Source organism: Pipistrellus kuhlii, unplaced genomic scaffold (assembly GCF_014108245.1).
Source record: "Pipistrellus kuhlii isolate mPipKuh1 unplaced genomic scaffold, mPipKuh1.p scaffold_m20_p_71, whole genome shotgun sequence".
Classification (NCBI taxonomy): domain Eukaryota; kingdom Metazoa; phylum Chordata; class Mammalia; order Chiroptera; family Vespertilionidae; genus Pipistrellus; species Pipistrellus kuhlii.
In genome coordinates, this window is record NW_023425575.1 from 608,294 (window position 1) to 623,020 (window position 14,727).

A 14,727-nucleotide genomic window follows, 5' to 3' on the forward strand; every position below is an offset into this window, starting at 1 on the left:
TCTCTGATGGCGATGAAAGTCACTGCTCCAGGTAAAAGATTTCCCACATCTATGGCACTCATAAGGCCTTTCTCCAGTGTGCAATCTCTGATGAACTCGAAGGTCAGTGCTCCTGGTAAAAGATTTCCCACATTCACTGCATTTATAAGGCTTTTCTCCACTGTGGCTGAGTTGGTTGGTTGTTATCCCATGGACCAAAAAGTTGCCGATTACATTCTTGGTCAGGACAAATGCTGTGTTTGCAGGTTCAATTCCTGGTACGGAACACACAGGTGGCAGGTAATCAATGTTTTGCTCTAACATCCATGTTTCTCACTATCCCTCTCTCTCTTTTTCTAAAAGTAAAATTTAAAATTTAAAAAGCCAAAAAGAGCATAATTCAAATTTACTAGAAGCTTTATTAAAAAAAGAAAAAAGCCCTGACTGGTTTGGCTTGGTAAACAGAGCTTCGGCATGTGGACTCAAGGGTTCAGTGTTCAATTACATTGAAGGACATGTACCTTGGTTGCGGGCACATCCCGAGTGGAAGGTATGCAGGAGTCAGCTGATCAATGTTTCTCTCTCGTCCATGTTTCTAACTCTCTATCTCGTTCCCTTCCTCTCTGTAAAAAAATCAATAAAATATACATAAATAAAATAAAATCTAAAAATTATAAAATAAAGAGAAAGAGAAAGAAAAAATGATATTACCTCCTACAGTATAAACTACAAAGTGTCATATGAGATGTTGGCAGATTACATGACTCTCCATATGGAAAAGTGTCAAGATCCTACTTTGAGCTTCTGAAATGAAAAACAAATTCCGAACTATGGCTAGGTGACTCGCTCAGTACCCAATACCGTGAGGTTGTAGGTTTGATCTCCCTTCAGGACACACGCAGGGGACAGCTAATGAATTCATAGGTTGTTAGAATAACAGATCAATGTTTCTCTCTCTATTTCTGTCTATCTCTGTCTCAGTTTCTCAAAAATTAACAAATAAAAATTTTGGAAAGTTTACAGAATATGAAAGTCAACACACAAACTTCAGTGTCATTTCTATAAATTAACAATAAATTTTTGATAGAGAAATGAAGAAAGTAGTCAAGTTTGTAACAGAATCAACAATAAAATACTTGGATGTAACATTATTATATTTAAAATCATTTTCTTGAAATAAAATTAAAAATCTGAAAAAATAAAATTGGCTAATCTGGCCAGATGTGGTTTGGTGATTGAATGTCAACCTATGAATTAGGTGGTCAGAATTGGATTTCCAGTGAGGGCACATGGTGGGTGTGCAGGAGGCAGCTTATAAATGATTCTCTCTCATCATTGATTTTTTTTTAATATGTTTTATTGATTTTTTACAGAGAAGAAAGAGAGAAATAGTATAGTTACAAACATCAATGAGACAGGAACAGCGATCAGCTGCCTCAAGCACACCCACTACTGGGGTTGTGCCTACAACCAAAGTACATACCCTTGATCAAAATCGAACCTGTGACCCTTTAGTCCGAAGGCCGACATTCTACCCACTGAGCCAAACTAGTTAGGGAATCATTGATGTTTCTATCTCTCCCTCACACTTCCTCTCTGAAATCAATAAAAATATATTTCTAAAAAATAGGCTAAAGATGTAGAGGCAATTTTTCCAAAATTTGTACCAATGACCAACAGGAATATAAAGAATGCTTTTCCTCACTAATCATGAAGGAATCCATTAGGCTCCCTGCCACAATAACAACCACAAATCCCTCCCTAGGAGTTCAGTACAGGAGGTGTTGTGATTGCAGAAAAAGAAAAGGGCAGAGCAAACAAACTAGGCCCACCAAGTACAGCAGGGCCCACAAAACTGAAAGCCAAGTAGTGAGGACAGAGCACATCCCGGTAAAGGGGCATGAGGATGTGTAATGTCAATGGGTCTCTGTTGAGAGTGAAAATCTTACCCAGCGAGGATACAAGTTCAAAGTTCTCCAGCATCACATTCATGTACAGCTGTCTCTGACCCTCATCAAGGAGGCTCCATTCCTCCCCGGAGAAGTATAGGGCAATGTCCTCAAAGGTCACACCAACCTGTCAGAATGGAGACAACTGATTATTCAGGATTTTTTTTTTTTTTTTTTTTTTTTGTATTTTAGTTGTTAATTCCAATTTGGTCCCAGGAGTGTGTCTGGGTAGCATCCAATTATACTGCAGCCAATTTTAAACTCCCAGAATTGAAACTATTGAAACCAAAGCTATATTTCTGAGAACACACAATCCTACTCCTTACACAGGACCCTAAGGCCACTGCAAGCTGACCTCTCATCACAGTCCCATTACTCTTTGTTATTGAGCTCAGCAACAGAGGGGGTTAGGGTCCTGGGAGGGCATGCACCTAAGCTCTGGGCCATGCCTGCAGGGCCCCAACCTTCCTGCCAAGCTAGTCTTCCAGATCCTGCCTCCAAGACAAAGCCAAACCAGAGCTTATGCTTCCCCCTTAAGTCTCCAGGCCAGGTCCCCAGCACCATCACCTCACACCTGCACACCACTGTGTAATGTCCTCCTTCTTCAGACCCCAAGTTCACTCCCTCAGCTCTGCCCCTTCCTATTCCGTCCATTAGATCAACCCTGAACTTGGCATATGGTATCCTAAAGTGCTTGTACCGCAGCCTGACGCAGGACCACCCGTCCTCTGAGAGTCTCCACGGCCCGAAAAGCCCGGATGGAGGCTGTGACGGCCTCCCTGCAGCCTCCGATCCGCCCGCCAATCCTCACAGCCACATCCTCAGGGGAACCTCAGAGGCCGGTCACCCCTGTCCTCTCCGCCCCGCACTGGCTGTGTCCTCAGAAGCCACCGCGCTCCTCCTTCCTCACGGTCCTCCCGGCGGACGGAGCTACAGGAGGGACAGGCCCGCACCGGGCTGTGGGGTGCGGGGTGAGGAGGCGGGGGGGCCCGGGGGACCGCACTCACCTCAGCCCCGCGCCTCGGGGCGGGCGCCGCCATCGGACTGTGTGTGCGGAGCCCGGGGGCGGCGGCGGGGGGAGCGGCCGCCGCGGGAAGGGCGGGGCCTGTCCGGGCCCCGGAGCGGGTCACCGGGTGCGGACACCGAGCTTCACGCCTTCTCTGTGGCGGTAACTCCACTGGGACCCAGGGGTCTGGGACCTCCAAACGGAGCCGACTGTGTTGGGTTGTCAGAATGACCGTTGTGAGGACGCCGGAAGTCCCGCCCCTTGGAGTTAAGCGTCTCCTGGAAACACCACTTCTGACTCTTGATTGGCTAAGCTATTGGTCTTCCACGCAGGGTGTTCTGGGTAATGTAGTCCTAGAGTCCAAGAACGCGATCAGGGTCTTTTCCACATCACTCCTGTAGGAAACACAGAGATCACCACTGCAGGGCTATGAAATGTCACGTCCTCAGGAGAGACACATCTCAAAAACGGCTAAAGGAAGTTGTCATCTTTTCCTGGTGAAGGGACTTGAGTCTATTTTGATGAAGAGATAATCTGGCCTGGCCAATGTCACTGAATGGTTTAGTGTTGACCAATGAACCAGGAGGTTATCCTTCAATTACTTGTGAGGGTACATGTCCAATTTGCGCTTGATCCAAAATAGGGGATGTGCAGGAGGCAGCGGATCAATGATTCTCTCTCATCATTGATGTTTCTATCTCTCCCTCTCCCTTCTCCTTCCTTTCTCTGCAATCAATTTTTAAAAACCAACATTTAAAAGCTCACACACGCCATAACCGGTTTGGCTCAGTGGATAGGGCATCCACCTGCGGACTCAAGGGTCCCAGGTTTGATTCTGGTCAAGGGCATGTACCTTAGTTGTGGGCACATAACCAGTAGCGAGTGTGCAAGAGGCAGTTGATCGATGTTTCTAACTCTCTATCCCTCTCCCTTCCTCTCAGTAAAAAGATCAATAAAAATATTTTTAAAAAATTAAAAATAAAAGCTCACACACATCTGTGATCCACATATAGTCGTCATAATTACAGAGGAATGCCTGCATTAAAGAGTGTCAAAAATTTTATCACACATGCCCAAACTGGTTTTGCTCAATGGATAGATTGTCAGCCTGCGGACCGAAGGGTCCTGGGTTCGATTCTGGTCAAGTGCATGTGCCTTGGTTGCGGGCACATCCCCAGTAGGGGGCGTGCAAGAGACAGCTGATGGATGACTCTCATAGATGTTTTTCTTTTTTTTAAATATATTTTATTGATTTTGTACAGCGAATAAGGGATAGAGAGCTAGAAACATCAGTGAGAGAGAGTCATCAATCAGCTGCCTCTTGCACACCCCTACTGGGGATGTGCCTGCAACCAAGGTACATGCCCTTGACCGGAATCAAACCCGGGTCCCTTCAGTCCCCAGGCCGACGCTCTATCCATTGAGCCAAACCAGTCTCAGCGATGTTTCTTTTCTTTTTTCTTTTTTTTAAAGGAAGGTTTTTGTTTTTCTTTTCTATATTTTATTGATTTTTTACAGAGAGGAAGAGAAGAGGGATAGAGAGCTAGAAACGTCGATGAGAGAAACATCGACCAGCTGCCTCTTGCACACCGCCTACCGGGGATATGCCCACAACCAAGGTACATACCCTTGATCAGAATCGAACCCAGGACCTTTCAGTACGCAGACCTATGCTCTACCACTGAGAGAACCGGTTTTCGGCGGGTGTTTCTAACTATCTCTATCCCTTCCTCTCTGTAAAAAATCAATTTAAAAACATATTTTAAAAAATTTATCACACACGACCTACTTACACCATCGTATATGTATTTGATAAATATAACCCAAAAATGTATGCCCAGCTTTTGAAATAGTAAACATAGTATTCTCTTGTTTTATTATAATTTTAACTTTAATTAAATTTTGGAAAAAGTGGGAGAGTTTGTGAACAAAAAGGGACCACATATTAAACCTGGCTTGTTCCCTGGAGGCCTGACTGGCAGCCTTAGCAACTTAAAGAGCTAGGGTAACCAGTTAGGATAGTCTGAAATGAAATCTAACTAAAAGCAATTCATAGTGATAGTCACATCCTTGAGTAGTATTTTTACCTAAGGAACATCAATCTTCACCTTAACTGAGCCTATCTTGAAACTATTTACATCTTGGATAACATACCTAATAAGATGCTTTTATTTTATTTTTATATTACATGACAAGATTTTGAGCATTTTCTTTCTTTTCATTTTTTTAAAATATATTTTATTGATTTTTTATAGAGAGGAAGGGAGAGAGATAGAGAGCCAGAAACGTCGATGAGAGAGGAACATTGACCAGCCGCCTCCTGCACAACCCCTACCGGGGATGTGCCCACAGACAATGTAGATGCCCTTGACCGGAATCGAACCCGGGACCCTTCAGTCCGCAGACCGACGCTCTACCACTCAGCCAAACCGGCCCCGGCATAAGATGCTTTTAGAATAATAAATAATTCTTCCCCCTTGCCCGCCCCCCCTCAAAGTACAAGCACTGCAACAGTTTCCCCCTCCTTGTTACTGTTATCATGGTAATTGTTGACTGTTAGCTATGCTGTACCTCCTAGGGGCAAAAATATAACATTGGGGACTAGCTGTGGTTATAGAAAAAATTAATCATCCTCTTTTAACTGTGATTGCCTCTTTCTGGTTACAGAAAGCACTTTCTAACCTGGCTGGGAGTTTCAGACCCCCTGGACCTGGGGGTCAATCTTGGACCTGGGAGTGAACCTTAGAAAGTGGTTCATTCTTGCAGAAACTGGTTTAGCACAGTGGATAGAGTGTTGGTCTGCAGACTGAGGGGTTCCATGTTCGATTCAGGTCAAGGGCATGTGCATTGGTTGCGGGCACATCCTCAGTGGGCGGTATGCAGGAGGCAGCTGGTCGTTGTTTCTCTCTCATCAATGTTTCTGACTTTCCATCCCTCTCACTTTCTGTGAAAAACCAATAAAATATATATATATTAAAGACCTGCATGCCCCACACTGGATCTAGCCCAGGGCCCAGGCATGTGCCCTGAAGGGGAATCAAAACATGACCTCCTGGTTCATGGGTTGAAACTCAATGACTGATCCATGCCAGAAGGGAAATTTTATTAATTTTTGGAAAGAGAAAAAGGGAGAGGGAGAGAAACACACGCGAGAGTGCCACATTGACCGGCTGCCACCTGCACACCTGATTCCTGGGAGGAAGGCAAGAACCCAGGCACAAGTCCACAAGTCCAACCGGTAACCTTTCAATGCATGGGATCACACTGAGGGAACTGAGTCACAACTTCCATGATGGTATATTCATTTTAGATAACTAAATGCCAATCTTTCACAAATTTAAATATTCAAATACACAAGGACCTAGATTATGTATGGAATTTTAAACAAAGTTAAACGAAAATTATATCCATATAAAGACCTATACAAAAAGTAGAAGTCAGATGCACGAAATTTGTGCAAGGGGCTCAGCCCTCACAATCCCTGGCAGCCTCTGCTTTGTCCAGAAGGTTGTGCAGATGGTCATTCTGCTATTCGTTTGAATCAGCATATTAGCTCTTAATTATATAGGATGTTTGTACCAGCTTTATTAGAAATAACCAAATATTCATCAAAATCGATAAACTATAGGCGATATATTAAAAGGTAAGAATAAGAATATTTATCACACAAAAAAGTAGATGCCCTGACTGGTTTGGCTCAGTGAATAGAGCGTTGGCTTGTGGAATGAAGGGTCCCAGGTTTCATAAAGGTCAAGGGCAAGTACCTTGGTTACAGGCACGGGGATGTGCAGGGGACAGGAGATTGATATTCTTCTCTCTCTCGATGTTTCTAACTCTCTATCCCTCTCTGTAAAAATTCTATAAAATATATTACAAAAAAAAAGAAAAAGAAAAGAAAAAAAAGAAAAAAGATGGGTGCTATAGCCAGATTGGCTCAGTGGATAGAGCCTCAGCCTGTGGACTGAAGGGTCCCAGGTTCGCTTCTGTCCAAAGGCACATGCCTGGGTTGTGGGTTCAATTTCCAGTAGGGAGTGCGCAGGAGGCAGCCTATCAATGATTCTCTCTCATCATTGATGTTTCTCTCTCATTCTCCCTTCTTCTCTGAAATAAACATTTAAAAAAATGGGTTATTAATATATCTTTACTAAATCTCCAAGTATTTATGAAATATAAATTAAAGCAGAAAAATACTTAGAGAATGCAAAGTCATCTGTTAAAATGGGATTTAAAGTAATGGTTACTTGGAAAGCTGTGAACAGGAGAGACTTAAAAACATCTCGAAGCAGTTCACATGATAGACATGGTCAGTGTTGTACCGTATTTTTCGGACCATAAGACGCACTTTTTTCCCCCCCAGAAGTGGGGGGGAAAGTCCTTGCGTCTTATGGTTCAAATATAGCCTACACATATACTTTAAAAAAAAGTTTTTTTACTTGCCCGGCTCTGTGTGGTCTGTGTGTGCTTGCCCGGCTCTGTGTGCTTGCTGCAGCCACTGTCCATTCCTCCGTGCCCAGAGTGTCTGCCCCGCTCTGTAAACCCCGAGTGGTAGAGGAGTTCCCATGTATGGTAGTCAGCCTCCATGCCCTCGCTGCAGCCATATCTCCATGTCAGCCCAGGTGCGGTGTACGGTAACTGCGTAATCCAAACCGTAATCATCGCCTGTACCCCTTGCTGGCCCGTACTCCGTGCCCGGAAAAATGCCGCGTCTAATATTACTGAACTTTCTCGTTATTGTGTTTTACAGTACATTTTGTCTTTTGCTGACTGTATTTGTTAATAATGGTTCTAAATGCTGCTGTTTACTTTACAGGGTTGATTACATGTGTTTATGACTGTGATGTTGGGTTTTAATGCACATAAAATATTTTAGGACACTATTTGTTTCAGAATCTTTTTTTCTTCATTTCCCTTCTCTAAAAACTGGTGCGTCTTATGGTCTGAAAAATATGGTAAGTATAAAGATGCTTTCAGTTTCAAGCACACACCAAGATTGATGAAATACTATACTAAACACATGTATTTTACTCACTATAGGTTTCAAAAAATGGTTCCAAATTAAAAACTATCTATCTTCCACTGTATAGGAAAAGTACGTTTGGCAAATCTATATTTAATCTAGCTTGTTATGCCCTCTGGGCAGCTGTCTTCCCTCAGTGACAGAAAATGTAACAAACAATGAACTTTCATCAACCAACAAGAATGCTGGCTGAGCCGGGACCGGTTTGGCTCAGTGGATAGAGCGTCGGCCTGCGGACTGAAAGGTCCCGGGTTCGATTCCGGTCAAGGGCATGTACCTTGGTTGTGGGCACATCCCCAGTAGGGGGTGTGCAAGAGGCAGCTGATCGATGATTCTCTCTCATCGATGTTTCTAACTCTCTGTCCCTCTCAATTCCTCTCTGTGTAAAATCAATAAAATATATATTTTTTAAAAAGAATGCTGGCTGAATCACAAAAGCCACATCCAGGAACTGCCTACACCCTTTGCCTCCATCCTTGTTTTTTTTTGCTAGTGCACCCATCGCTCTGAGGTGAACATCTGAAAGGCTTCAGAAATCCACCAAACCTCTTGGTGATAATCAAAGAGAATGAGTGTATCCACAGAAGATAAACATGCTTCAGATCCTCAGATCTGTGTAAACAATGCTCCTGTACTTCTTTTTTTTTAATACTTGTATTTATTCTTTTAAAAAAAGTTTCTATATTAAGGTATTACATATGTGTCCTTATTCACCCATTACCCCCACCTCTTAGTCATGCCCCCACCCCCCTGTTGTCTGTGTCCATGGATTAGGCTTATATGCATGCATATAAGTCCTTTCGTTGAGCTCTTGTACAATTTTGCTCAGAAACATGCCTGGATGCATGTTTAGATAAGGGACATTCCATCTAATGGGCTACAGTCCCCTCTAAAACCCATTAGGCCATTTTTAAAATCAGCTTAACAATAACCCATGACCTTTGGACCAACGAGGCCATTGTTTTTATAGCGAAAATGCTCCCCTTAACTGCGATGGTCCTCCAACCAGTGACCATCGCCCATGCAATTGAAGGCATTAGGGCACATAGCCCCTGCAAGACAGGGAAAGAGATAGTCTTCAAATATATTGACATCCCTTGAAAACAAGAAAAATATTGACGCAGTTCAAAAATGTAGTTGAGGTTTTGTCACAGCTATCCCATTGTTGGAGTGATTGCTTTGCCTCAAAGCTTCCATCTTCCCATAAGGAAAAGAGAGTCCACAATCCACAGTATTTATTAGGAAAACATGGGCAGCCATGAAAATTACGGAAAAAGTGCTAAGTTAATTTGTACATGCCACTGTTCAGTCAAGGTCAAAGAATGTTTGAGGCCTCATAAAAGGTTTTCACCTCAACATGTTTGGAGAGCTCAGATCTCCTTATAAGCTAACCCACATAGTAAATAGAACACCCATGATGAAAGAAGACTTAGGAAAAAGACTTCATTATTTCACAAACCAAAGAAACATGAGATTGGCAGTTCTACCTTGATGTCTTGAGCACTCAATAAATCCATCACTGGCATCTAGGAAATGTGTCTCTAAAAAGGGCAGTTCCTCTGCAATGTTACCTTTTGTGGCGCTAACATTAATCAGTCCAATAAATTAGACAACAGAGTTAGCTTCCTTGGGAACAAGAGGATGGTGATTGATGCTTAAGGTAGGATTGTACAGGTGGTACAAATGAAATACCTTAAATAACAAAAATATGCAGTGACATAGATCTGGAAACACACCTAAGTATTTCAGAAAGTAAAACATACGGGAATTTTATATTATGTAGGTTTTTAAATCTATGAGATTGATTTAAATGTATGAGATTCATGAGCAGTAAAAGAATTCCCACATTCACGGCATTTATAATGGTTTGCGCCAGTGTGTACTCGCTGATGACCAGAAAGGAGAGTGCTTTGGATAAAAGAGTTCCCACATTCACTGCATTTATAAGGCTTTTCTCCAGTGTGAATTCTGTAATGAATTTGAAGATCACGGCTCCTGCGAAAACATTTCCCACATTCACTGCACTTATAAGGCATTTCTCCAGTGTGCAATCTCTGATGATATCGAAGGGCAGTGCTCTTGATATAAGATTTCTCACAAACAGTGCATTTATAAGGCCTTTCTCCGGTGTGCAATTTCTGATGATCTCGAAGAGCAGTGCTGGTAGAAAAAGATTTCCCACATTCACTGCATTTATAAGGCTTTTCTCCAGTGTGAACTCTGTGATGAACACAAAGGTCACTGCTCTTGGAAAAAGATTTCCCACATTCACTGCACTCATAGGGCCTTTCTCCAGTGTGCAATCTCTGATGATATCGAAGGGAAGTGTTCCTGTTAAAAGATTTCCCACAATCAATGCATTTATAAGGCTTTTCTCCAGTGTGAATTTTCTGATGACAGTGAAGGTCAGTGCTAGTGCTAAAAGATTTTTCACAATCACTGCATTTATAAGGCTTTTCTCTAGTGTGAACTCTCTGATAATGTACCAGAAGGTGCCATGTCCTGTTGAAACATTTCCCGCATTCACTGCATTTGTAAGGCTTTTCTCCAGTGTGCAGTCTCTGATGATACCGAAGGGCAGCACATCTGATAAAAGATTTCCCACAATCACTGCAATTATAAGGCTTTTCTCCAGTGTGTATTCTCTTATGAATCTGAAGTGCAGTGTTGGTGGATAAAGATTTCCCACATTCACTGCATTTATAAGGCTTTTCTCCAGTGTGAACTCTCTGATGAAGACGAAGCTGAGTGCTACTGAGAAAAGATTTCCCGCATTCACTGCATTGATAAGGCTTTTCTCTAGTGTGAATTCGCTGATGACGGGAAAGAGCAGTGGTACTGACAAAAGATTTCCCACATTCACAGCACTCATAAGGCCTTTCTCCAGTGTGCAATTTCTGATGACCTCGAAGAGCAGTGCTGGTAGTAAAAGATTTCCCACATTCACTGCATTTATAAGGCTTTTCTCCAGTGTGACTTCTGTGATGAATACGAAGGTCAGTGGTCCTGGAAAAAGCTTTTCCACATTCACTGCATTTATAAGGCTTTTCTCCGGTATGAACTCTCTGATGGCAATGAAGTTCATTTTTAGTGGTAAAAGATTTTTCACATTCTCTGCATTTATAAGGCTTTTCTCCATTGTGAATTCTCTGATGACGATGAAAGTCACTGCTCCAGGTAAAAGATTTCCCACATCCATGGCATTCATAAGGCTTTTCGCCAGTGTGCAATCTCTGATGAACTCGAAGACAAGTGCTGGTAGTAAAAGATTTCCCACATTCACTGCATTTATAAGGCTTTTCTCCACTGTGGCTGAGTTGGTTGGTTATCTCATGTACCAAAAAGTTGCCGATTACATTTTCGGTCAGGGCAAATGCTGTGTTTGCAGGTTCAATTCCTGGTAGGGAACACACAGAAGGCAGGCAATCAATGTTTTGCTCTAATATCCATGTTTCTCACTATGCCTCTCCATCTTTTTTGAAAAATTCAAAATTTTAAAAATGAAAAAGAACCAAAACCGGTTTGGCTCAGTGGTAGAGTGTCAGTCTGTGGACTGAAAAGGTCCCAGGTTTGATTCCGGTCAGGGGCATCTACGTGGGCTGCGGGCACATCCCCGGTAGTGGGTGTGCAAGAGGCAGATGGTTGATATTTCACTCTCATTGACGTTTCTAGCTCTCTATCTCTCTCCCTTCCTCTCTGTAAAAAATCAATAAAATATATTTTTTTAAAATGAAAAAGAGCATAATTCAAATTTGCTAGAAGTATTTATTAAAGAAAAGAAAAAAAAAAAGCCTGACTGGTTTGGCTTGGTGGATAGAGTATCAGCCTGTGGACTCAAGGCCAGTCAAGGGCATGTACTCTTGGTTGCGGGCACATCCCCAGAGGGAGGTGTGCAGGAGGCAGCTGATGGATGTTTCTAACTCTCTATCCCTCTCACTTCATCTCTGTAAAAAAAATCAATAAAATATCCTATCTAATAAAAGATCAATATGCAGATTGACCATCACTCCAACACACAAATTGGCTGCCCCCATGTGGACACAAGATGGCCAGCAGGGAAGGGGAGTTGGGAGGAAACAGGTCTCCAAAGGAGGGCAGTTGTGGGCGATCAGGCAAGCAGAGGAGTGCAGTTGGGAGGGACCAAGCCTGCAAGGGAGGGCAGTTGGGGGCGATGAAGCCTTTGGGGGAGGCGGGGGAGGGCAATTAGGGGTGACCAAGCCAGCAGAGGAGGGCAGTTGGGGGCAACCAGGCCTAAGGGGATGGGTAGTTGGGAGGGACCCAGTCCTACAGGAGAGAGCAGTTGTAGGGAGGGGGGCAGGCCTGCAGGGGAGGACATTTAGAGGTGACCAGACCTGCAGGGGAGGGCAGTTAGGGGCAAACAGGCTGGCAGGGGAGCAGTTAGCCATCAATCAGGCTGGCAGAGGAATGGTTAGGGGGTGATCAGGCTGGCAATTAGGGGCAATCAGGGATGCAGGAAGGCGAGCAGTTGGGAGCTAGCAGGCCTGGATTGTAAGAGGGATGTCTGACTGCCCGTTTAGGCCTGATCCCACTGGTGGGATCGAGCCTAAACAGGAAGTTGGATAACCCTCCAGGGGTCCCAGATTGGTGAAGGTACAGGCTGGGCTGAGGGACACTCCCCCCCAATCCCCTGCCCCCAGTGCATGAATTTCATGCACGGGGCCTTTAGTATATAAATGAAATAAAATCTAAAAATTATTTAAAAAAGGAAAAAAAGAAAAAGAAAAAATGATATTACCCCCTACAGCACATGTGTCAAACACAAAGCCCGCGGGCCAAATCCGTCCTACCAAGCCTTGCAATGTGGCCCGCATCACGTTGTCATCACTGCACTCCGCTGCGTTTCCATCACAATGACAGTTTATGACTGTTCAGTAAACCATTCGGCCCGCGATTTAGGCTGGATTTTAGATTTTGGCCCCTTCTCTGATTGAGTTCGACACCCCTACCCTACAGTATGAACTACAGGTATAATAGGAGATGTTGGCAGATGACATGACTTTCCATAGGGAAAAGTGTCAAGATCCTTCTATGAGCTTCTGAAATTAAAAATAAATTCAGAGCCATGGCCAGGTGGCTCACTCTAAAAGTGTGCTCACTTGCCGATACTGGTTTGGCTCAGTGGACAGAGCATCAGACTGAGGACTGAAAGGTCCGAGGTTTGATTCCAGTCAAGGGCATGTACATTGGTTGCGGGCACATACCTGGTAGGAGTTGTGCAAGAGGCAGCTGGTCGATGTTTCTCTCTCATTGATGTTTCTAGCTCTCTATCCCTCTTCTTTCCTCTCTGTGGAAAATCAATAAAAATATATTAAAAAAAAAAAAAATGTGCTCCTCAGGTTGTGGGTTTGATCTCCCTTCAGGACACATGCACGGGACAGCCAATGAATGCACAGACTGGTGGAATAGCACATCAATGTTTCCCTCTCTATTTCTGTTTATCTCTCTCACTTCCTTTCTCAAATATTAACAAATAAAATTTTTCAAAAGTTTACAGAATATGAATGTCAACACACAAACATCAGTGTCATTTCTACAAATTAACAATAAATTTTTGATAGAGAAATGAAGAAAGTAGTCAAGTTTGTAACAGAATCAACAATAAAATACTCAGGAATAAAATCCACCAAAATTGTGATAGCTCTATACCTTGAACTCAAGACAGTGATGAAAAAATGGAAGAAAACACAAACAATGGAAAGACATCTGTGCTTTAGGATATGAAATTTAATACCCTTTTAATGTCTATACTACCCAAAGCAATCTACAGATTAAATGCAACCCAGATGATGATGCCAATGGTATTTTAACAAAGAAATTAAAACAGAATCTTGAAATGTATTTCAGGACAAAAGTCCTGGAATAGCAAAAGCAAAGTTGAGCAAGAACTAACCTGGTGGCATCAAACTTCCTAACTTCAATCTATTACAAAGCCAAAGCAAGCAAAGTGTGTTACTGGACTAAACACAGAAACAAAGACCAATAAAACAGAACAGATAAGATCGAAATAATCCCAAGCACATATATTCAAGAAACTTTTGACAAAAACCAGAATACACACAAGAAAGAAAACATGGTTTTTTCACTGAATGGTGCTGGTAAAAGTGCATATTCACAGGAAAACAACAAAACTGGACACCACTGAACAAAATGAACTCAAACTGCATGAAACAATTAAATGACAATCCCAATACTTAAAACTACAATATTTCAAGTCAACCTAGAGAAAAAGCTTTGGACATCAGCTTTATATACGATTTTCTGAATATGACACCAACCATCAGGAAAAATGACAAAACTACACAATCTGAACTACAAGAAATGAAAAAGCATCTTCAAATCACATTCCCTTCTGGGACTGTAGAGTATCTGATGGAAAATCAGGTGTCAGCCTTATGGGAACTACTTTGTAAGTAGGTAACAGTTTTCTTTTCTCTTGCTGCCTTTAAAAATTTCTCTTTTGCCTAAACCAGTTTGGCTCAATAGACAGAGCGTCGGCTTGGGGACTGAAGGATCCCGGGTTGGATTCTAGTCAAGGGCATGTACCTTGGTTGCAGGCATATTCCTAGTAGGGGGTATGCAAGAGGTAGCTGACCGAAGACTTTCTCATTGATGTTTCTCTCTATCTCTCTCCCTTCCTCTCTATAAAAAATCAATAAAATAAAAAATAAAAAATAAAAAAGAATCTCTCTTTCTCGCCGAAACCGGTTGGCTCAGTGGATAGAGAGTCGGCCTGAGGATTAGAAGGTCCCGGATTA

General features: G+C 42.8%; 1 protein-coding gene and 1 long non-coding RNA gene across 5 annotated transcripts in view; both read right to left on the reverse strand.

Moving 5' to 3' along the window:
• Positions 1-14,727, reverse strand: part of LOC118710225 (zinc finger protein 850-like) — a 133,698-nt gene that overhangs the window by 26,705 nt on the left and 92,266 nt on the right. Inside the window, exon 3 of one of the 4 annotated variants that reach the window (XM_045575939.1) lies at positions 10,634-11,348. The exons of 1 other annotated variant lie outside the window; for it this stretch is intronic. In XM_045575939.1, coding sequence (XP_045431895.1) covers positions 10,634-11,348 — 715 coding nt within the window. Of the gene's footprint in view, positions 1-2,739; positions 2,830-2,935; positions 3,197-10,633; positions 11,349-14,727 lie in introns of those variants that run through there. 2 more of the 4 variants (XM_045575941.1, XM_045575942.1) reach the window with 2 other exon arrangements.
• LOC123651709 lies at positions 157-560 on the reverse strand. The gene is made up of 2 exons (XR_006740581.1): positions 501-560; positions 157-254 (listed from the first exon to the last, which is right to left on the reverse strand). It is a non-coding gene; the product is annotated as an uncharacterized LOC123651709 (long non-coding RNA).